This window comes from Aulonocara sp. 'chitande type north' Nkhata Bay, linkage group LG7 (genome assembly GCF_057382095.1).
Source record: "Aulonocara sp. 'chitande type north' Nkhata Bay isolate Kocher_YH1m ecotype deep benthic linkage group LG7, A_spYH_male_GT1.1, whole genome shotgun sequence".
NCBI lineage: Eukaryota > Metazoa > Chordata > Actinopteri > Cichliformes > Cichlidae > Aulonocara > Aulonocara sp. 'chitande type north' Nkhata Bay.
In genome coordinates this window covers 32,185,734-32,209,305 of record NC_141350.1, presented here as the reverse complement: position 1 = coordinate 32,209,305, position 23,572 = coordinate 32,185,734, and the positions used below count along the sequence as shown (strand labels likewise).

At 39.9% G+C, this 23,572-nt stretch overlaps 1 protein-coding gene across 2 annotated transcripts; it reads left to right on the top strand.

Annotated features, from left to right (window-relative positions):
• Positions 1 to 7,149: 7,149 nt before the first annotated feature.
• LOC147325516 (uncharacterized) lies at positions 7,150 to 23,572 on the top strand. Of its 2 annotated transcripts, XM_086302469.1 has the most exons (19): positions 7,150 to 7,319; positions 7,789 to 7,912; positions 9,654 to 9,726; positions 9,838 to 9,880; positions 10,734 to 10,812; positions 11,850 to 11,938; positions 12,223 to 12,369; positions 12,502 to 12,553; positions 13,454 to 13,554; positions 13,920 to 14,005; positions 17,152 to 17,233; positions 17,323 to 17,408; positions 17,504 to 17,591; positions 20,885 to 20,933; positions 21,096 to 21,186; positions 21,324 to 21,424; positions 21,595 to 21,679; positions 22,969 to 23,073; positions 23,439 to 23,572. In XM_086302469.1, exons 2-19 carry the CDS (start codon positions 7,851 to 7,853, stop codon positions 23,541 to 23,543), a joined length of 1,524 nt encoding a protein of 507 aa, XP_086158595.1. In that variant the 5' UTR covers positions 7,150 to 7,319; positions 7,789 to 7,850; the 3' UTR covers positions 23,544 to 23,572. The 2 variants fall into 2 exon arrangements, with proteins under 2 accessions (XP_086158595.1, XP_086158596.1); XM_086302470.1 differs by lacking the exons at positions 7,150 to 7,319; positions 7,789 to 7,912; positions 9,654 to 9,726; positions 9,838 to 9,880 and adding an exon at positions 10,597 to 10,627.

Genomic DNA, 23,572 nt, shown 5'->3' with positions numbered 1-23,572 from the left:
GAAAAATCGGCTCAAAATGGGCCAAAAAAATTGCACAGTGTATGCCCAGCTTTTGGAGGCTAGCTTCATCCAACTCCCTACCCTGTGGTTGGAAGGGGTGTTTTTCATAATTTTGCAGCCACGCAGACTGAGGTGTTTATCTTCTCAGGAGGGCCATGGAGAGATTAGAGGCTACATCGCAGCTCCAGTCATGGCCAGGGCTGGACTGGGACAAAAAATCGGTCCGGGCATTTTGACTAGAGACCGGCCCACCAGGTATTAGGCTATAGGAAAAGCCATAAAGCCTTTGAATGAAAACAGATGCTGTTGTGACAGTGATGTACACTGTCTTGTTGGTATATGTATGATTTCTATACATTTTACGTCAGATAAAAACTTTTTAAATGAGAATAAGAAAGAAAAGTATTTCTTTGTGCCCCCCTTTCCCTGATAATGCCCTACCTGGCCCCCCTGGGAAAACTTTGCTAGACCCGCCCCTGTACAGTTACCAGCTGTTAGATACTAAAAAAGGATCCTGGTGTTATTTGTCTCTCAGAAACAGTTCATAGCTTCCCTTCAACTCATTCATGTCACCTAAAAGGTAAACCTGTTTCTCCATCACCTGTTCAGCTCTGATGATTCAGTAAGAACATCTCCTGGTTTCATCTTCATGTTTCCCTCTCACCAGATAACCAAACCGACATCATGACCAGCAGCTTTTACAGCCCTGGCTCCAGCAAACATCAGCTGATACTCGAAATTAATATTAAATAAATGCTAACAACAGCTGATCAAGCGCAACATCTTTCTGGCACAAAGTGGGTGATAAACAAGAGAGAAAAGCCGATCAGCTGATCATTGATCAGTTTCATGATTGAAGTAGCAACAGGAGAGGGAGGGGGAGAGGATGAGAGGAGAAGAGGCAGCTGGCAGCGTAAAGACAGAATAACTCCAGCTTTGTGTCTTTTTCCATTGTAGCTGAAGTACAGGACAAACTCTGTTTGTTTTCAGCTCAATACGAAACGCGTAATATTTTTTCTGAATGCGGGACGATTCTGTTTGTACAGGATGGTTGGAAACTCTACTAACCTTATGAATAAAATAAAGTTCACTATCAGTAACATCATAGCACCCACCAGCTGTATAGAAACTCTGTCATGCTAGCTAGTAAGAGTTATTGTAACTGACTGTAAAAAGTCAGCACAACGAAAATAAACTACACCTGAACTTGGTTTATATCTGACCCAGATAGACTGCAGGTCATAACTTCTTACCTGAAGTTCATTTCACCTGCAGCCGCCTCGGGTCTCTCCTCCTCCGGCCTCTCCTCCTCCGGCCTCACCTTTCCCTCATCTACCTGCTGGCTTCTGTGGAAGCTCCGCCATAGCCACCACCAAACAATTGAGTTATTTTTTACACATGACCAGCATCTGGCCAATCCACCACCTCTCATTGTTTATACTCTTACAAAAAAAAAAATCATCGGCCCATAAAAACGAAAAATTACCCGGTGGGCCGATGGCCAGTCCAGCAATGGTCACGGCTTCCATCACTGTCTTTCCCCAGAGTAACAGCCAAACAGTGCAAGGAGGATCTATTGGTTCTTATTTTAAACTTAATCTGGAATTCATTGCAAACTCTTTGTGTGGGATATGAATGACAAGATTTTGTTTTTCAACAGGAGTTAGTAAAAAACATCTCCAGTGTGATCAAATGTTCTTGCCAAACAGCTGCAGCTTGGCAGTGTATACATTACTATAATGACCAGACCTAATTCTTTTGAAAACCATACATCTTTCCACAGGTCTCAACTTCATCAGACATCACCTAGACACAGAGATGGATGAGTCCAGCACAAACAGCAGCCTAACTGGCTAAGATGATGGGTCCATGGGGTCAGGAAAGCCAGAAGTAGGGGAGCTGGAGAGGTACCTTTCATGCCCATTCACTGGAGGTGTGGATCTATTGCATGGCTTTCCTCACATCAAGAAGCTTTCGATCAAAATCAGTACAGCTCTTCCTGCATCTGGAGCTTGTGAAGGACTTCTTAGTCATGCAGGACTCCTGTTCACTGCTAAACAGTTACAGCTTCACAGAAAGAACCTTGAGAGCAAACTGCTGCTGAAGCTTAACCATCACTTCACTGAGTGAAGAAATGGCCCGTTTTTGCTAAATATGCAGTAATAGATGCACACCCACACAATTTATGGTAAACTGAGCTGCCTTGTATGGACATATGTTGAAGATGCCTCGTTCTAATGGTTTCTCTGAGGCTGCTGTGCCATTTGGAGCAAAAGTGAATGTAAAGTTTACAGCATATCTTGTCACTGGAAATTGTTTGCACTGTTTATATTATTTACTGTAGGCATTGGTGAAAAAAGCCTTATGTTGTGAAAAACTGAAATCTGGAAATTAGAATTGTTGTGCCTTATTTTGTTGATGTTTTTACATATATTCCTTTTGAAAATACAAAAATTTGTATATTTATTTATTTTTGTTTGTCTGATAGCATTTATTTAAAAAATAAATCGGACATTTCAAACAGTTACTCACTGAGTAGTCTTTTCTCCAAGTACTTTTTTACTCTTACTTGAGTAACTTTTTTGAACACTACTTTTCACTGTTACTTGAGTAATAATATTTTAAAGTAATGCTACTCTTACTTGAGTACAATTTTTGGATACTCGACCCACCTCTGCTAAACGATTCAGATATTTTTCTTCACAAGCAAAGGGAAAGTTAACAGATTACATTTCAACAGTATGGCTCAGTTTTCCTACCATTACCTTTTCAGTAATACAGTAACATAATGGATTACTGTACTAACTATTAGGGCTGGGCCATATCATACCGTTCATGGTAATACCGGTATAATGTTGGGCAATGATAAGAAAATGAAATATTGCAATAGAATATCGGTAAAACGCGCATGCGCAGTGCCTTTGTTTTCATATGCACATGGCCGAAAAAGCATGGTTGCGGTGACGGAGAATGAGAAGGGCGAAAGCGGATCGTTATTTTTGGTAGAGCATGCTAGCGGGCCGTCGTTATTACCGTGTTTTTTGGAAAATACGGCACACTTAAAATCAATCCTTTGATTGTTCTGAAAATCAACAGGTCCCCTTATAATCCCGTGTGCCTTATGTATGAATTCTGGTTGTGTTTACTGACCTCGAAACGATTTTATGTCGTACACGGCGCTCGAAAATCTGTCAAATGTTTCAGTACGACTTTGCTAAGCTACGAAGCCGCACCGCTTGATGGATTGTTGGAGCATTATGGCTACCGTAGGCAGGAGCCTCGCGGAGTGATATGTACTGTGCTTCAACATAATATTACAGTATTGTGTGTGTATAACCTCTTTTTAAGTTTTGTGGATATTATACATGGTTATGCTGAGGATATGTCGGCCAGTTTCCACTGGAAATGTCTTTTGGTTAAACTGTCAGCAAGGAACTTACATTCGCACTGTTACGTTTTTATATAACTTTAATGCAGATAAAAAAAACAGTTGCTTGTTTAAGTGAAAATACATTAATGTTTTTTTTTTTGCACTAATAAAGTTGTGGAGTTGTAAAGTATTTTGTCTAGTGTCAATTATATCGTCAGTTATATCGTTATCGCAAATTTTCAAATGTATATCGTGATAAATATTTTTGGTCATATCGTCCTGCTCTACTAACTATAGTTACAACTATGCTGTTACTCTCATATCAAAGAAGAAAAAAAAAATGCTCTTCAGTCGAGTGGATGCAGACTCAGCATCAAAGAAGGGTTACTGAGGAACTATGTCTTTTGGTAACGTTTATTCTTGGAGCATATCAACTCATAAGTCATCCACAGCCAGTCACAGTTAAATACCAGGCCTGGGTTTGCAGTCAGTCAACTTCTATGACAAAGTAATTACCCCTAGAGACTGCTAGAATTAAAAAGGCAAGGGGCATAAATTTCTAAACAATTATACACAAACTAAACTGAAGTGTATTATTAGAGCAATAATACAAAAGTATCTGAAAAACAAACAAACAAACCTAGATTTATAATACATCACAATAAAATAAGCCGCAATTGAAATATTAAAATGGACATACTCATGTACAGTACAGAAAAGCAATAAGCAATTGTGTTTTCCTAGCTAATATCTAAAACACAGGACAGAGTTAGCTACTACAAAGAGAAAATGAACATTAACAGCCTTAGAGCATCTAGCATGCCTGGATAAAATCCTCAAAAATTTAAAAAAGAACTACAAGAGAATTAATTATTGTTTTTAAGCTAAAAAGACCCAAAGAAATACAAATGTTTATTTCCACATTTCACTAACAGAAACTAATCGGTAATTTCTTTTACTTTGAAAGCCGAACTCTATTTCCTGTCTGATAAACTAAACTTGACTGATGATCAGTTGAGTACGGTTCGGTCCATTGGAGATATTTGTGTCTTAGAGCCTCCCTGAGCCTGACGGGGCCAGAACAGAAACCGGACCATCTATTTGATTTAAGCCATGAAGAAAGGGACTGAAAAAGGACTGTGAGAGCGTCTGCTTGGCCAGGACCCCCATGGATAAGCACGTTTTCAAGTCAAGTTGGGACAATAAGGTCTTATATAAGGCAGAACAATAACACAAGACCGGATATAATCCTTTCACAATAAAAGTGCTGCTAAAAGTGAAGAGGCGGAATAGAAAAAAAAAAGAAAAATCAAAGAATCAGTTTTTATTCGCAACATTTAATTAATTAAAGATTTAAATACATAATTTATTCAAATCAGTAGATTTTCATCAGCCTTAAGACCAGTACTGAGAAATTGGGGGAACGTGTGTGTATTATTTTGAAAACGAGGCTGGACCCCGGTTGGTTTTGACAGTGGCAGACGGAGGTGAAAAAACGAGAGACTCACGTGTCTGTGGCTGTGGTCGTTATGTATGTGTGTGTGTTACTGTCTGTATGAATAAAACATGACAAAAAAAGAGTGGTGACGGTGGGAAACGTGACCGGCCGACTCGCATCATCAATCAGGAGAGAAGCAGACGCAGATTGAAACATTTAAAGTGATCACCATCTTATTTTAGAAGCATTATTCTGCCTCCACACATAAAGGATAGCCGTGATTACACTTTTTTAGTGCCTTAATCTACCCAGTGAGGCCAAAAAGATCATAAGAATGATGTACACGGACATGAAGAGCCTCAGAGGCAGAGATGAGCTGTGATCATGCTCCAAAAAAGAAAACAGATGTGAGGCAGTGTCTGGAGAAATGAAATCAAAGATTTTCTCTCTGGCCCTGTGTTTACCTGCAGCAGCTGGTGCACTGAGGAGAAACCAGGCATCTTGGAGCTTCCACCAGTTAAAAGCAAATCATATTTCCATGGATACATTTGAAAGAACACATATTTATACACTCCGGAGATAAATGCAGGTGACTCAGCGTCTCTCTGGCAAAAACACATGTATGTACCATTTGATCTGTTTTCAAGTCACCAGAAGCCCAAATCTTTGGCTTTGGGCAATTTAAAGGACATGCTGTATTTACAGAAGCCTTTAATCTTTCATTTAGACCTTTAAACGGAAACCACATCCATGTGGAATTCCTCATTGCCAGCCAATGCAAGAACACTTTTGCAATCAAGAATTAAATGATTAACTGATCAGAGTTGGTTGAACTTCATGGGTATTAGTTGGTTCAGAAACAGAGACCAGTGAGAGTCCATTTCATCTGCTGTGCTGAAAATCAAAGCGACAGACCCCACTCCAGACTCTCTCACATCTGCCACATGTGTTCAGTGTGAACCTGTTAAGAAAACAGGGCACCAGTGGCTGACCTGCCAGTTCTGCTGTTCTTTGGTGACTCCCAGCTGATCTGGTGTGCTGGTCCGTCACAGAGTCTGTCTCTGACATGCTCATAAGTGATGTGGTGCAGGTCGTTTTGCTGTGAACTTCCTGTTCCATGGAGCCCAGAGTTGTGTTTTTTGGTTAGAAAATGCCTAAAATACTGAAATGATCAAAGTTATAAAACCTTCAATGGCCCAAATTCAGCCTGAGTGGAAATTCAGGCAGTCTGTTTTAAATAACAAGCAGATTTTGGACCAAATTTAGTGAAGTACATAATTCAAACAACATAAGCCACGTTAACACACCAAACAACAGGACTAACAGGCCCTTACTCTGTAGTAAGTATGGATAAAGTAGTTTATCTTTTCTCTGCAGTGAAGCAATAAATGTGATCAGTTATTACCCCGTGAGTGCCAATGACAGGCTATTGCATTAATTTTTCCTTTAGCCTGAACACACATTTGAGCATATACAGCAAATAAACACTAAACATTCAAGCCTGCATTTTTATTATCAGTAATAGATAACAGAAAGGTAACAAAGGCTAAAAATGTCGGTGGATTTCTCACTTTCAGCCCTTCTCCACCTCCTGTCATCTTTACTTCTTTGTGAGTTTGTCGCCCCCTGTCTCTCCTCACTTCTAATTGCATGTCTGCACGTTAGATACAGTTAGATTTATACTGCAGCTGAAGGTCTTTATAAAAGCACATTTACAATTTAATACTGTGCTCGGTTAGAAGTTAGTGCAGCTTTTAAGGGGCTGAAATTTGAAGCACCTGGAAACAAATCAAAGATAAAGTTGGCACACTGCTGCTGTGTTTCATGTTTAATGTAAACAAACCTGTCTCAGAAAAAGTAAGACTTCAGCTAAAGATGGTCAGGTTGCACCAACTGGTTTATTTTAACTGTGCATTACTTAACTATGCATTGAATATAAGTCACATGGACTTAATTTTAAGTTCAATCCATTTCATGTTATATTCATTTAGAAAAATATAGTCAACATTCATAAATGTAACTTTAAAGAGTTTTAAAAACATAAAGTCATGAGTTTTTGTTGCACTACTGTGTCTCATACACTGCAGTTATGGAAAAAAGTGGAAAACCAGACAGAAAAACGTAGATAGTAAACTCAAATACAATAAGTGAGCGCCACCTACTGTACAGAAGCTGTTATAAGAAAGAATATTAAAGCAAAGTGTAGAACATGAGTGGATTTCGTGTTACGTGTATATTAAAGAGTGTTTTCCTCACTTTTTTCTGCACTTTGCTCTCACTCTCATCCTGTTAAATGCTGACCTGCTTGGCTCGGCTCTGTGTTTGGAGGTGTTGCTGGGTAACGGTCTACCTGCAGAGGGAAGTGTAGCTTACCTGTAAGCTGAGACTCAAAGAGCAGCTGTCAGACTGTGGAGCTGAGATGACTCATCTGTGGGCTTAATCCAGCATCAATAAAACAACGAAATAACAGGGAAGAAGCCGATTTCCTGGCAGATACAAACACCTCCACAGGTGGGTTTTATTCCGCTGCTGCTGTTGGTGTTCGTAACTGGAGCTACAAAAAGGCACGTTTTGAGATTACCTTGCATCTGTGGCACCACCTGCAGGGGAAACTGCATGAAAATTTAAGGTTTGGTCACCATTAAGAATTGAATTTTGCAAGAACCACAATTTGTTTTGAGTAAGGATATATTATGTGCACACCTGGAAGAATTTTGTATAGAGAATATGAGTATGAAATATCAGACTGTATTAACAATGACAATCCTCATAATATGTTTTCGAAAACGAGTAAAAACTTCGGCTGCGTTATTTCACTTTTTAGGGCTTATGAGCAAAAATTGGTGTGATGCTCTTTAACAACACATTGGTACCTGTGCCTTTATTAGCAGCTGTTACTTGTTCTTACAGATTCAGTAACTTTCAGTTAGAAAAATTACATATTTTCATGATTGAAAAACAAACTATGTGCTTGTTACAGCTGTTACCCCAATAAAGCAAAACTGTGTGTGAGACAGAGACGGAGACACCGTAGGTGTGAAGATGGCATTGGCCAGCGGTCACTGGTTGGAGAAGGAGATAAAAGGAAAAGCCCCAAGTCCTAGGTGAGTGCGCCAACCTAAATAATATAAAGGTGGTGCTCTGATGCAGTATATACCACAAATAAACAGGTAACAATCACTCTTGAAAGATTAGTGTATAAATGCTAACATATGATAATATATTGTAGGAGTAGTATATTGTGACATTGTTATAGTGAAGATTGTTTTACACGATACGATCAGGTCAGTAGACCATTAAAGTAATGAAATAAACTGAGTTTAATCACGTTAAAACCTTAAACCTGCAACTCCTCTGGTAGCAAAAGTAAGTTTGGTTGGATAGAAGTTTATGGGAAGCCCCCAGTTCCATTGCTGCATGTCTTTTAAATAGTTTAGTGACTTTATTGGCTTGTTGAAGTGTTCCAGGTTCCTTGGTCAGCTTGGTTGTCCTGAGGTTTCTCGACATGGACAGATGGAGACCCAACAACCGAGTCATTCCTGTTGGAATTCGAGAACATGCCTAATTGGTGCATTGAAATTCACATTCTCTGTGGGGGAAACCACAAAACAGGCTTGTCACCGTCTGATGACAAAATTTATGTCAACTCATGGATGTTGAAAGTATAATTTAGGCATTAGGGTACTTCAGTGGATATCAGTGGATGATGTCACTCATGGCTACATCAGTTTATATACCATAAGTCCAGTCCAGTGATTTTAGATGGCGTGGGCCGCAAGAGGTCATTTTTTCAATTTGTAATTTAATTTTTATCACCATAAAAACAGAAATATTACATAACACAAACTTAAAAGATTTAAAAATGAAACATTACCACAAATTTTACATTATTCTTGATTTCTGGCTTATTTTGGCTCCTGATCTCTTTACTATAGCTCATTAGTGTAAGAGCTAAAATGCAGCACTATTGGCCAAAGTAAAGCTGTTGATAAAGAATCTGCCTCAAACCAAACATCAGAAGATCAAAAGGAATCAATGACAACATGAAGCAGAAAATATGTCTTCTTATGCTAATGTGAATAAAGACTTTGGTGGGCTATAGAAGATTTTTTACATTTCAAAATGAGCTTGTAATAAGTAAAAGTCTTGAAGTTTAGGAATGCCCAACTTAATGCTGTGCCAACATTTTCATCCACCTCATCATAATTCATTCTTGTAATAATTGTGCTCAAAATGGACTCAGTGAGCAGACTCAAACAGCTATTGGCAGTTTTTTGTAGCTTATTACAGTTGGCAATGGTTATTGATGACTGCCAGTGGGACTGAGTGAGAGAGACTTTATAACAACAATGTGCAGACGAGCTCTGCTGGAAATGAGTTGCATTAACTGTAGTTCCAAAGGAGAAGGAATATGACTGTGAGTATTCTGAGTCTGGACCTTTGCCTTACATATCTCAGAGGTGGTTTTGGGGCTAAGAGGAGCATCAGCTCAACAGGGGGAAATTCAGACACTCTGGGAATGAACAGCGGGCAGGCAAGTTTGCTGAGGTCTTTCCCTTACAGGTTAATCGGCATTGCTGGGAGTGTCTACAGTCCACGGGCAGGTGAGTCTCCAAACAGAAATGTTTCCAGGAAAGGGTCCAAAAAGGTAACTAGGAGAGAGACAGAGACAATGGGTAAGATGACATTAAAGACTAAGGTTCAAAGGCGGCCTAAAGTTCATCATATTGGTAAAAAACAACCTGGTGAAGAACTGCTGCACACATAATACCTTAGTATTATGTGTGCAGGAAGTGAAGATGATGTCTGACCCGCTTCTATTTCTGTGTTTCTTTAAATCCACAGACACGGCCATGCTTTAGCCGTGGCTGGAGACGTTGCCTTTCTTTTCGGAGGTGCCTGCAGCATCAGTCAAGAGGTGAGACCACTGTTTACTTTTCTTTTTTATTCAGTCACAGTGAAACATGAGTGAAGCATGGAGCCTGGGTGGTCTGTGCTTCTGCTAATCAGTCTTTTCTGGTTGATTCAGGAGGGCAGTGTTGTTTACTTCAGTGACTTCTACATGCTAACAGGTACAACATGCAGCTGTAGTCCTGATGTGCTTTTTCTCGCATGCATTTTTGGAGGTTTGGACTTCTGCAAGTGGTATTGAGCAAAGTTTTAGGATGTTAATAATGCTGAATTTAAAACCCATTTACTGAACTCAATTTTAAGTTCACACACAGCCCAGTTCAATTAAAAAGCCACGACAAAAAAAATCTTCTTCTTTAAATTGTACCATGATGATTAAAAACAGGAAAACAACCTAAAAAGCACCATAAGCTTTAGAAAACTGGGAGTAAAAAAAGCTACAATAAATAAATAAAAAGAAAGAAAGTTATTATATTTTTCCAGTGGTTTGGAATAATTATCGCATCTGATTAAAATTATCAGTATGTCCATTTACAGTGGCAAGGTCAGTTTTATTTACGCTATATAAAATATCATGAATACCAAAATAAAAGCCTCGCAGGGTTTTTTCTAAATACTTTTTGGCAAAAGCAAATTTATTTCTAATGTGTTTAAAACAGAAGATTAAAAACATACAAAGTGGTTTAGCTTTACAACGAAACAGCAAAATAAAACGTTACAAAGAAGTAAAACACAAGTTAACATACACACACGCACAGCCACACACAGACACCGAGTGTAGATTTGTGAGAACTAAAAGGCTTCAAGTCTATTTTTGAATGTATGCACAGATGTAACTGACCTCGGGTCGTCAGCAGGCAGCTCGTTCCAAAGAAACATGACCACAGTAACTGAAAGCACCCTCACAGGTCACAGCACGTTTTTATGACCTCTTAACTTACTAACTGGTTTTAAATGACATTATCAGATCAGTTATTTTGGCCTTTGCATTTGATGTTTTGGTGTTGTTTGTAGTGACTCCTGAAGATGTGACCTGGGAGGAGATTCCTCAGAGCGGCGACGTTCCCTCGGCCAGAGAAGGGCACACTCTGTGGTAAAATACAGCACTGACTCTGAACTCTAATTATTGATAGTTTAAAACATTTTGAAATCAGTCAGTGTCAGAAAGAAATAGACATTTTTTTTAATAACGTTACATAAATTCTTTTCACATTTAGCATATTCTCCATTGAATCGAGACAGATAACAATAAATGAGGTGACTATCTTCAGAATTCAAAGCAATCAAGTGGACTTTGTGTGTCCTTCTCCTGCACACTTGCTCTGAACACCACCCAAAACCAAAGAGTTTCTAGTGGTGAGATGCCTTTTCTCCTGCTGTGTGCTATAGTTAGAAAAAAAGGTGTCATGGTTTTGGGTCTTCGACCCAGTTTTTATTTGTTATGTTCTAGCCCTATATTGGTGTTTCTTGAGCTCAGTCTTCCCTAGTCTCATCCCTGTTTCTCAGCCTTCCCAGTCATGTACCCATGTCTGTTTTCTCCCCAGTCGCTCTGTCAAGCCCATGTATCTTAGTCTCGATCTCATTCTTTCTACTTCTTGTTTATTTTAATAGTCTTATGTTTCATGTGTATTATGCTCAATTTTGCTTTCGTTGTCTTGTCAGTCAGATTAGTGTCAGCTGTGTTCCCACCTGTGGCCTGTTCCCTTGTTATCCTCCTTGTGCATATGTTGTCTGTGCTTCCCTATTGATTGGTCAATAAGATCTAGAGGAGGTGGAGTTCCTGATAAGGTTTCTCTTGAATTATATTCAAAGCTCAAGGAACTCTCCTGTAAAAAGACAGTTTTTTAAGTTCAGTGATAGCACAATGACTGTAATGTTCCCCTATCCGTGTGCATGTTTTCTTCTCACTGAGCTTCTCCCACCATTATAAAAGCCCAAGACAGACAGACTAATGTGATCTGTCTTGGGCCAGGACACTCACATTAGGCTATGTTATAATAAATAGTTCTGTTGAATATTCAAGGTTACAAATGTTGAGCAAAATAGTCATAATTACAGTTGTAGCTCTTGCAATGCTGCAACACACTGATGCATTTTTACTGTAAACACCATGTTTTGTTTCCTTCTCAGTGTTGTGAAAGGAAGGCTGTATCTGTTTGGAGGAGCGTCCAGTCCTGAAGCCACTGAGTGTCTCCCAGGAGTCTACAGCTTTGATATAGGTGAGGATGTACAGCAGCTAGAAGAAACAATGAACTAGTTTAGTTTGATTTGTGTTGTGTGTGGGTCATATAAAACATGACCAAAGTTTCAAATAGTGAGGTTAGGGTCTGCACAAGTAATGACTGAGCCAAAAAGTCAGACACTTTTTTTTTCTACTCTTGGCTTTGTATGATGTCATAGAGTGTGTATATACCTAAATGGGCTTCTCAGGTACAGAAGTCGCACGCAGAATGGGCCCCCCATAGTGACGCCCATACTTCATTAGGTTTCCATGTCCTGACAGTGACTCTGACCTGGGAGTGCTTAGCGGTTGGGGGTGTGGCCCTCAGAGCTCTAAGACACTGCTCTGCTGCTGGTGGCGAAAACATCTACGTGTACGGAGGTGCTGTGGAGGGGAATCCAACTGATGACCTCATGGTGTTCAACACAGGTTACAAAAAAAACCAAAAAACTTATGCAGCTTTCAGCTTCCTTCTTCTTCTTCTTCTTAATAAAAACAAATCACCCTATTTACATATGTTTTTACAGTTTAGATTCTGATGTCCTTTCTGCTCTGTTTCAGTGTCTCTCACCTGGACACCGGTCAAAACGAGTGGATCTCTGCCTCCTGCCCTGTGAGACTTCTTCTCTGACACACTGTCACCAAAAACTGTAGTTCAAGCTTCACAATCATGACTCAGTGAAGGAATTTAGCATCAGATGTCATGATTTGGAGACACAAAGACAGCATTCAGAAACAAAAAGCAAGCTGTTTATTTAGCTAATAAAAAGCCAACACGTAAATTTAAAGCTGAGGCAAAATAACAAAATCCAAACACCTCAGAGAAATGTGAGAGGAAAGCTACATGTACAGGGCTCAGCTGAAAGATTTACAAACACAGGAACACAGCGAGGGGTACCGTGGGCAGAGGAAACAGCTGGGTGACAAGAAACAGGTGGAACTGAACAAGGATAACGAGAGAGAAGCAATGCAGTGTTATGAAAAAGCATTTCCCAGTTTTTAAGTTTAAGTTTTTTTTGCATATTTCTCACACTTAGATGTTTCAGATTGTGAAACTAATTTTAATATTATAAAAAGATAACCTGACTAAATACAGATAGGTTTGCATAGCTTTCATCCTTTAATAGATGAAATCATCATTTAAAATCTCAGCTATCTTTGTACAATATGAAAAATTTGTTGGCTGAACATGTAAGTGTGACAAATATGAAAAAAAAAGAAATCAAGAAGGGGGCAAATACTTTTTATGTTAAAAGCAGAGCACAAAAGAGATGGATTTACCAAAATAAAACAGGAAGTGACTAACTGAACACTGAGATAAACCGTTACCACACTCAGGAGCAGGAACATGATAATAAAAATGTCGAATCTAAATAATACTTTAGGCCCCAAAACTTCAAGGTCCAGGACCACGACTATCAGATTTTTATAAAAACAATGACAATTCTATTTTGGCAGCATACTAATCTATGAAACCCAAAGAATCTGACAGATGTCCTTTTTCTGTGTGTAGATGGGGTCAGAGTTGTGCTCTGGTTGGAGATCAGGTGTTCATGTTTGGAGGTTATGGAGCAGGAGGAGAGTTCTGTAAAGACCTCTATGTTCTCAATACAGGTAAGAGCCAAGCTGAGGCATTTTCCAGTTAGTTTTACATAGCACATAATAATTACACTTGGTGGGAGATGGAGATGATCATAGAGATCGACTAAATATTAGTGCAGCTTTGAATTACTCTCTTTAAAATGACCAGATAGATTTATTTATGCAACTTTATTTCTTGCACACGATCAAACAAAAAGTTTCTATTTACACAAATGTCAGAGATTTAAACAGTGTATGTTGAACTGCATCAGAAATCACAGGTGTATCTAGAAAAGATCATTCATGCTTATATATACAGCAAATATACAAATTAAGTCAAACACATAACTCTTATGACTTCATCTGACCTTTGACCTTTATGTCCTTTGGGTTTTAAGAGAACCTGCAGTGGCAGAAAATGGAGGTGAAAGGAGAATCACCTGCAGCCTGCAGCGGACAAACACTGACTGCACACCATGATAAAGTACACACACACACACACACACACACACACACACACACACACACACACACACACTGAAATGAACTATATGAATGTACTAGTAGCAGTAGCAGAGGTGCTGGAAAGAAAAAAAACACTATTATATATTTTACTTATTATTGAATTGGTGTGATTATAATTCATTTGTTTCTACCTATGCCATGCTTTGGAGAACCAGCTGTACTAAAATTAATATTACCATAATATTAATATTTTTATCCATCCAACCATCCATTTTTCTGCAGTTTATCTAGGCAACAGTCTGAAATACCCAGGCCTTCCTTTCTCTGGCTGCTTGGGCCTTAATATTAAAAGAAAAAAACAACACATAAAAAATATAGTGTTAGAGAGGTGGGAAGAGAAAAGGGTAAGGTCTTATAGGGAGTTGTGAGGCTGGACAGTAAGGAAGTAGAAAGGGACTTGTTAGTGATTGACTACTAAGAAGTCAAGCTGGAAAGGATGTGCAACGTGGCAGAGTGATTAATGGCAGAGATGGAAATGAACTAACAAGTAAAAAGACTGTGTTGAGAAGATGGAAGGAGTACTTTCAGGATCTCATGAATGTAGGATACAGTGGGGCAAAAAAGTATTTAGTCAGCCACCGATTGTGCAAGTTCCCCCACTTAAAATGATGACAGAGGTCAGTAATTTGCACCAGAGGTACACTTCAACTGTGAGAGACAGAATGTGAAAAAAATCCATGAATTCACATGGTAGGATTTGTAAAGAATTTATTCGTAAATTAGGGTGGAAAATAAGTATTTGGTCACCTCAAACAAGGAAAATCTCTGGCTCTCACAGACCTGTAATGTCTTCTGTAAGAAGCTTTTCTGTCCCCCACTCGTTACCTGTATGAATGGCACCTGTTTGAACTCATCATCTGTATAAAAGACACCTGTCCACAGCCTCAAACAGTCAGACTCCAAACTCCGCCATGGCCAAGACCAAAGAGCTTTCGAAGGACACCAGGAAAAGTATTGTAGACCTGCACCAGACTGGGAAGAGTGAATCTACAATAGGCAAGCAGCTTGGTGTGAAAGAATCAACTGTGGGAGCAATCATCAGAAAATGGAAGACATACAAGACCACTGATAATCTCCCTTGATCTGGGGCTCCACGCAAGATCTCATCCCGTGGGGTCAAAATGATCATGAGAACGGTGAGCAAAGATCCCAGAACCACACGGGGGGACCTGGTGAATGACCTGCAGAGAGCTGGGACCAAAGTAACAAAGGTCACCATCAGTAACACACTACAACGGCAGGGAATCAAATCCCGCAGTGCCAGACGTGTTCCGCTGCTGAAGCCAGTGCATGTCCAGGCCCGTCTGAAGTTTGCCAGAGAGCACATGGATGATACAGCAGAGGATTGGGAGAATGTCATGTGGTCAGATGAAACCAAAGTAGAACTTTTTGGTATAAACTCAACTCGTCGTGTTTGGAGGAAGAAGAATACTGAGTTGCATCCCAAGAACACCATACCTACTGTGAAGCATGGGGGTGGAAACATCATGCTATGGGGCTGTTTTTCTGCCAAGGGGACAGGACGACTGATCCGTGTTAAGGACAGAATGAATGGGGCCATGCATCGTGAGATTTTGAGCCAAAACCTCCTTCCATCAGTGAGAACTTTGAAGATGAAACGAGGCTGGGTCTTCCAACATGACAATGATCCAAAACACACCGCCCGGGCAACAAAGGAGTGGCTCCGTAAGAAGCATTTGAAAGTCCTGGAGTGGCCTAGCCAGTCTCCAGACCTCAACCCCATAGAAAATCTGTGGCGGGAGTTGAAAGTCCGTGTTGCTCGGCGACAGCCCCAAAACATCACTGCTCTCGAGAAGATCTGCATGGAGGAATGGGCCAAAATACCAGCTACTGTGTGTGCAAACCTGGTAAAGACCTATAGTAAACGTTTGACCTCTGTTATTGCCAACAAAGGTTATGTTACAAAGTATTGAGTTGTATTTTTGTTATTGACCAAATACTTATTTTCCACCCTGATTTACGAATAAATTCTTTACAAATCCTACCATGTGGATTCATGGATTTTTTTTTCACATTCTGTCTCTCACAGTTGAAGTGTACCTCTGGTGCAAATTACTGACCTCTGTCATCATTTTAGGTGGGGGAACTTGCACAATCGGTGGCTGACTAAATACTTTTTTGCCCCACTGTACATGAGAGAGCTGGACAGTTGCCACCTCTCTCAAGTGGAAGGGAGGGCAGCTGTGGAAAGGTACTTGGTCCAGTTGACATATCTGTGGAGGTATGGAGATGTCCAGGAGAAAAGACAGTGGACTTTTAAACAGAATACTTAATATAACCTTGGAAAATGAGGATGCCTGAGGACTGGAGAAGTATACTGCTACTGATTTTTAAGAACAAGTCTGGTATAGAGAAGGTGTAACAGTGAAGCTGCAAGGAGCAGAAATAGTGACGGTAGATGAGGATGGAGTCATCCTTCTAAAGCAACAGACAGTGCAGTGAATTTGTGCCCATTATAGAAGCAAGAAATGCAACAAATTTTTAACTTTATTCAGTTTGCATGTGTGCATATAATTACATTAGAGGACCTCCGTTTTCATGCTCACAGCAATATATAATAGTCCCTTTAGGTTCTGGATCAGCCATGGTTAAATATTTTTTATCATCCATCCACCCTGACCTGACTGTATGCCTCCATGAGCTCACCGTCCTTCTTTTTTCCCCTGTCATAATTATTCTGACCACTAGAGGGTGTTGCCACAAAGTCTTTATTTTTCTTTATTGTTATTTATAGTGAATCTTTTCTCAGTGTTTTTAAAAACACTGAAATAAAGTAGCTTTATTTAGCTACTGAAAACTGATACTTGCTATATGCGAGCCTCTATAGCCGCTATATCCTTAAAGCTGTATAAAAATAACAGTATAAAAACAAGTAGGATATTATTTTTTAAATCACAAGAAAAATGGACAAAACAAAATAAACAAAAAAGCTGTTAAGACAGAAATATACAATTATCAAAATATATTATTTGTAAAGCAAAATAACTGTAGCTTTAAATAACAGTCACGTTGACTCCTGAATACAATGTTTTGTTTTTGTATTTATTTTTTGTTGTTTATTACTTTTGGAAAAATCTCATGTAGGACATCTACCTGTTTGGTGGCAAAAGCACCAATGAGGATGGCACAGTGACGTCGTCCAGTGAAATCCACAAGCTCAGTATTGGTGGGTTGGATGCTGCAGAGAAGTTAAAACTGACTCGTGTAATTCTGAAGAGTTAAAGTGTGTAAATACTTCACACTGTGTGTCTGCAGCGAAGACGAAGTGGAAGGTCCCGCTCTACGTCGGGATTCCTCCAACACGTCGGCATGGACACACCGCCTTCATCCTTCACAGCCATGTCAGCAAAAATAAAATATATTATTATCGAGGTTTTTTTTTATTATTACTGTGATGTGAAATAAAGTGTTCTTTTTGTGCCTACTTGATTGGCAGCTGTATGTGTTTGGAGGGAAGAACGAAGAGCAGAATTTCAATGACCTAAAGGTGATGAAGCTCATTAACCCATCAGAGAGGCAACCAGGTACGTTATAGTGTATTACAGTTTTTTCTGATTGCTTAAGCACATTTTTGGTAACTATTGGCTATTTTTGCAAAACTCTACACACAAATAAGAAAACCTCTCACCCAATTATCAAAACATTGTAGTTCTCTTGCAAAAGCGAACCCAGCTAGATTAACTCTTCACACCTTCGTAAAAATGGTGTTTTCGTATCAAACAGTACACACAAGCCATCATCTACCAAGCACACAATGCGCCAACTGCACACTGATGGTATGAATACAAAACACATCTCAATTTGAGGTCACACTTTTGTCATAGTGTCATGTAAACATACAAGGATCCAAACTTCAGGTATTGGTGTTTATTCACACTCATCAAAACCAAGACAAAGTCAGAACACAAAATAGGAATTTCACAAAAAAAAAAAAAAAGGACAAAAAAAAAAAAAAGAGACAATCAGCCTACATCATGTCGTCTTTCTGGGTCCGGCCACAAAATTTCGTCCACATCGCATGCGATATCCTCCAGTCCAAGGCACCGGGGAAAATATCTCCTTGAATGCCATATCCAGGTCTGACATGATGCCTGGTCAATATCTCCACATGCCTCCTCCATTGCCTGTAAAAGGGCTACCTGTTGATGAGGATGACGGTCGTACACTTTCCAGCGCCAGGCAGAGAAGAACTCCTCGATGGGATTCAAGAATGGAGAGTATGGAGGGAGGTTGAGTGCCATGAAGGATGGGTGGTCTGTAAACCAGTTGCGGACCAAAGCAGCCCTATGGAAACTAACATTGTCCCATATGATGACATATCGGGTCATAGCTGCACACATGGTTATGTTACCACCACGTTGTCCTGGGACATTGATGATGGCACAGTGTCCAATAATGTTCTTGCCACGTCTCCTGGTTTTACTGAGGTTAAAACCGGCCTCATCTACAAAAAGTAGCTCATGTCCCATTGCATCTGCTTCTAGTTCCATCACTCTCTGGACAAGACAAAACAAATGCAACACATCAGGCCCATGCACAGCACTACAGTATGCACTTCCAAGAACCAATGACACTAGCTTACCTGCACATAGTCATATCGCAGTTGCTTTACACGTTCTGTGTTTCTGTCGAAAGGAACTTTGCTTCATTCTTATTCTGTGGCGCGCAAGTACACGACTTAGTGCAGAAATGCTTGCACTGTGTATATTTTGAAAGATGGTGTCATTATCAATTATGCGCTGCTGTATTTCGCGCAGTCTTATTGCATTATTGGCAATCACCATTTTCACTATATGGGTCTCTTGCTCTGGAGCGAACATTCTGCCTCTGCCCCCAACATCTGGACGTCTAGCAATTCTGTAAAGTAACAATTTCAGTATTTTTGCATGTATGGTACTGTTGTGTTTCTCATTAGAGTATGGCAGTGCTACAAAGTACTTACCGATTCTCATTTTGAAATGTCCTAATGATGCTTGCCACAGTGTAGCGGCTCAGTTTAGGCTGAACCCGTTGGCCAGCTTCCCTCAGGGTCATCCCATGGTTGATGACATGGTCCACTATTGTAGCTCTGATGTCATCAGTTATTCTGTTTCTTACTCTTCTTACCCTTCCTCTTTCCCCTCCTCGTCCTCTTCTTGCTCCTCCTTGTCCTCTTCCTCTAACATCCTCTAACCCTCTTGCTTCTTCACCTCCACGTCCTCTTCCTCCAACTTCTTCACCTCCACGTCCTCTTCCTCCAACTTCTTCACCTCCACGTCCTCTTCCTCCAACTTCTTCACCTCCACGTCCACCCCCTCGGCCTCCTCTGATTCTCACTCTTCTCACTCTTACTGCTCCTTCCATTGTACTCCACATAGACAGCTTACCTGTGGCCTGTTTATAGTACTTAGGCTGATTGCAAAGTGGACTAATTATCTAAAACTGTTTTCACATGTGAAAGTGTGCCAGACAGTTGGCAAAATAGTGTTAATGATAGCCATACATGTGTATAATTTTGCTAGGAGTGTGTTGGAAATTTGGTAATTGAGTGTAAGCAGTGTTTAAAGTTCTGCAAAAAGAGTGTTGTGCAGTGAATTGTGCCTACAGTTTTGCAAAGTGTGTGTTACAAAATTGCAAACTGAGTGCAAAGCAGTGTTTGTGCTTTTAGTTTTGCAAACTCAGTGAGTGGTTTTGCTATAAGCATTAATACTTTTAGGAATTGTGCTATAGGAATCACAGTTAGGGTTAAAGCCATCAGAAAAAACTGTAAAGGCAAACATATTTGGCTCTTGTTAAAGAGCACAGGAGCTGCAGTGGCAAAGCTGTCCACAGGATGGTGCTAGAGGAGAGGTCAATGGTCATTTAAATAGGCACAACAGGAATGGATTCTGTTTTTACACACTTTCTTGTGCACTGCAGTACTTTTAAATTTTAAGTTGATAAATTTAAAATCAAAAGTACTGCTTTTTTTTTTAAACGTCACATCAAACTCATTCCAGAAAGACAAAGAAAGAAAAGTTTTTCAATTTCACACATCCCCCACAACCACAGTATGTCGTCTTCTACATTAAATGCAGCTTTTGGGACTAAAGTCACAGTAGCTGTTTCTTTAGATTCTTTTCAAGCCATTTTTTAAACACAGGAATTAACAATGAGTAGTTATAATAAAATGTAAAAAAAAAAAAAGTCTTTGTGCTCTCTGAGTTCTTTAAAAGCCATCTGGTTACCTCTCCATAGTGGAGACAATTCAACCTTGCTTCAGTCAAGGAGTGCTGCTAAAATTGTTTCTTGATCTCGCTGACCAAGTAACTCCTTATTTACTGAGTTTGGACAGGTGTTCCTAACAAAGTGTCCTAGTGGTTACAAACTTCCTCCACTTTACAAATACTAACATCCTTGTGTTTCTGAGAACACTCAGAGCTTCAGACATGGTTTTTCTGAACTGTTTGCTACTCATTTAAATTAGCACAGATGGACTCCAAGTTAGAGATACATATCGAGGATATTTAAAACAGACAAGATGCACTGCTCACAGTTTGGATCCACAGCAAAAGGCTGGATTATTTTTTTTAAATGGAAGATTTTAGTTTTTCATTTAATACACTGAAATACAAGTTTTCAATCATGAAGTCTTAATGATTAATGAAACTGCCAATTAAAATTAAGCATACAACAAAGAAGAGCGCGCATAAACTGAGGGGAATCTATTTTATTATCATTATGTGAGTTTAATAGCTCTCATTACATTTACATCATTTACAGCACTGCACTTGCTCCATGAGAACTCACAGATGAACTTTGTGTCAGACTGAAAAACAAAAAACTTCTGTCTCCACAGTGATGAAGGAGATTCTGTCAGAGTTTGGTCTCCAGGGTATCAGCCACAGGTCAGCAGCTGCTGTCTGTGTGTGCACACCGGCTCTCTTTAATGTGTGTGCGTGTGCGTGTGTGTGTGTGTGTGTGCCATTTGAGCCTCTTGTCATGCTCTGTTTGAGTCTCATATCTCGGTTTTAACTCACTGGTTTCATTCTGGTTTTGACCGTTAACAGCTTCACTCCCACAAAAGTTCCCAACGTCCGCTACGAGCTGAGCGAGGCAGCTCCATCCGTCCAGCAGAAGAACACGATGGTGAATCCACAGGTGTCAACATAATACACTCGCCTTCATTCATTCTTTTCAAATGGTGGTAAAAAGTCATGCAGATTCAGAGGGTTGGAAGACCAGGGTGAAACTCTGGTTACTATGCAACGCAGATAAAATTGCATTTCCTGCTGCAGGTGTTTGTCCACAGAGACTTCAGCGCAGTGCGTGATCAGGCAATGACAATGATCCAAACAGCATTCACACTGCTGGACCAGGAGTTCCACAAACTAGATCGGTACATGCACATCTTCATTTACACATTTAACTACAACTCAAAGGGCAAGAACATGCATGAGGTGACCCACTGTAGGAGCTCATCAGGCTAAAGGTTTAACTGCCTCACCTCTAAACATCGTATTTCCTGTGCTCATCCTGAATGGCTGAATGTGTTTTTTTTTCTTTCAGAGAGAAGTCAGAGCTGACTAAAGCTGCAGCTGCTCTGCAAAGAGAGAAAGATGCTCATGAAGCACATAGACAACAACAACAACAGGTTCAACAGCCTTCTAACATCCACCAAGTCAACAGTGAAGTCCCCGGGGGCTGGGGCAGGTTTAGGCTGCATGCTACATGAGTATAGTTTCAGAAACCTTGTAGATATATAGTCTTTACAGTTATTCTGTACTCCTGGTATAAGGATGGTGCTATTAATGTGTAAAAGCTCCAGATAAAGGGGTCAATGTGAATGTAATCTAAGCTGAAACTGGTAACTAACTATTATTTACAAAGAATATTTACAGAAACTTGGGATACACAAGACAAGGGTGCAGATTGTAAAATCACAAAAGAGGAAAAACAATACTGTTTAAAATATACAGCAGATTATTTAAACGGATAAATACAAGAAGGGCAATAAAATCGAGTAAACTCCGGAAAGAATGAGATGGAAAAGAGGTCAGTGACTCTGCTGACCTGCCTCTCTCTTTAGATTTACATGTACAGGCTTCAGGCCTCAAACCTGAACCTTTCACCTCTCATCCTCCTTGAATGGAGTGACCTCATGCTGCTGCCGAGCCAAATTATGGATCCGCTGCTTTGATCTGCTTGTGCAGAAATGTTACGAAAACGACCCAAGAAGGCGAGGTCATCGTATGTGCAGTTTGGCATCAAGCTCTAAAGCAACAAGAGGGCAGGAAGTGAACACAGGACCACTAGTGACTCCTGTTTTAGTCCTGTGAATCCCCCTGAGTGGACCACCTGTGATTGGTGTATTGTAAGTTTCTGCTTGTGATCCCAAAATGCTGGAACAGTATTTGAGGACTAAATTTAAGCTGCTCAGACCCAAAAGTTAAAACACCTTTCAAAGTTTAACAGTAAAAACTGGAAATGAATTTAAAAACAAATCAGGAACTTTATCCTGGTTCTTGTTACATTAAGTTCATTTAATCCTAATCTAACCCATTAACCTCTTACACACTCTAACCCATTAATCTAATCTACCATGAATCCATTACATTTTTATCTGATCACTAACATAATTCAATGCATGAGAGGAAGTCAGTAAATGTAGTGCAATCCCGTATGATCTCGTTATTTAAACCTAATCACATGTTAATCAGTGATATATTGTTTCTAATATTTTTTGTAAGATGTTTTAATCTGTTTTATGATTTATTTTACTTAATAGAGCAATTTTATTGTGCAATTCTGCTTTCGTCTGCCATGTTCATATTTCAGGTGTTTAGACCCAGGATATACTTTATTTACACAAGTGTGTGTGTGTGTGTGTGTGTGTGTGTGTGTGTGTGTGTGTGTGTGTGTGTGTGTGTGTGTGTGTGTCAGGAGCTGCAGGAGATGCTGGACAGACATCGCTCTCAGAATGAAGCTTGGCTTCGAGCGAGAGCTGAGGAGAATGACCGAGAGAGGAGGGAGCTCTGCAGACTCAGAGTCAGTAAAACAAGCAAACACACTAACACACATGCACACTCTGCTTCACTAACATATTTTTGCATTTCATGCATGTAAACAGGAAACAAGACAGTCATTAAACAAATAAAATAAGTTTTCTAACTTCCTGGTTTACGTCCACACTGTGCTGCACATCACAGCTTCACTGTTTCCAGCGCTGGCTTTGGGAAACGATCAGAATGTGAAATCACTGATGTTATTTTCAGTTTAAGGTGTCTTTATGACAGCTTAGCAGACAAAAATCCATGGTAAACTGTTGTACATGCAGTCCTGTTCATCAGTTAGTCATTATTTGAGATACGTGGGAGTGTTAAATTTGATGTGTGTGATGTGTCTCTCCTCAGGAGGAGGTGTTACAGGAGCAGGAGAGACTGAAGGAGGAGCAGAGCAACATCCAGAAACGCAGCGAACACCTCCTCTCCATCATGCAGCAGTTCAAAGGAATGTGAGATAGATGGATAGATTGATGGAAAGAGAG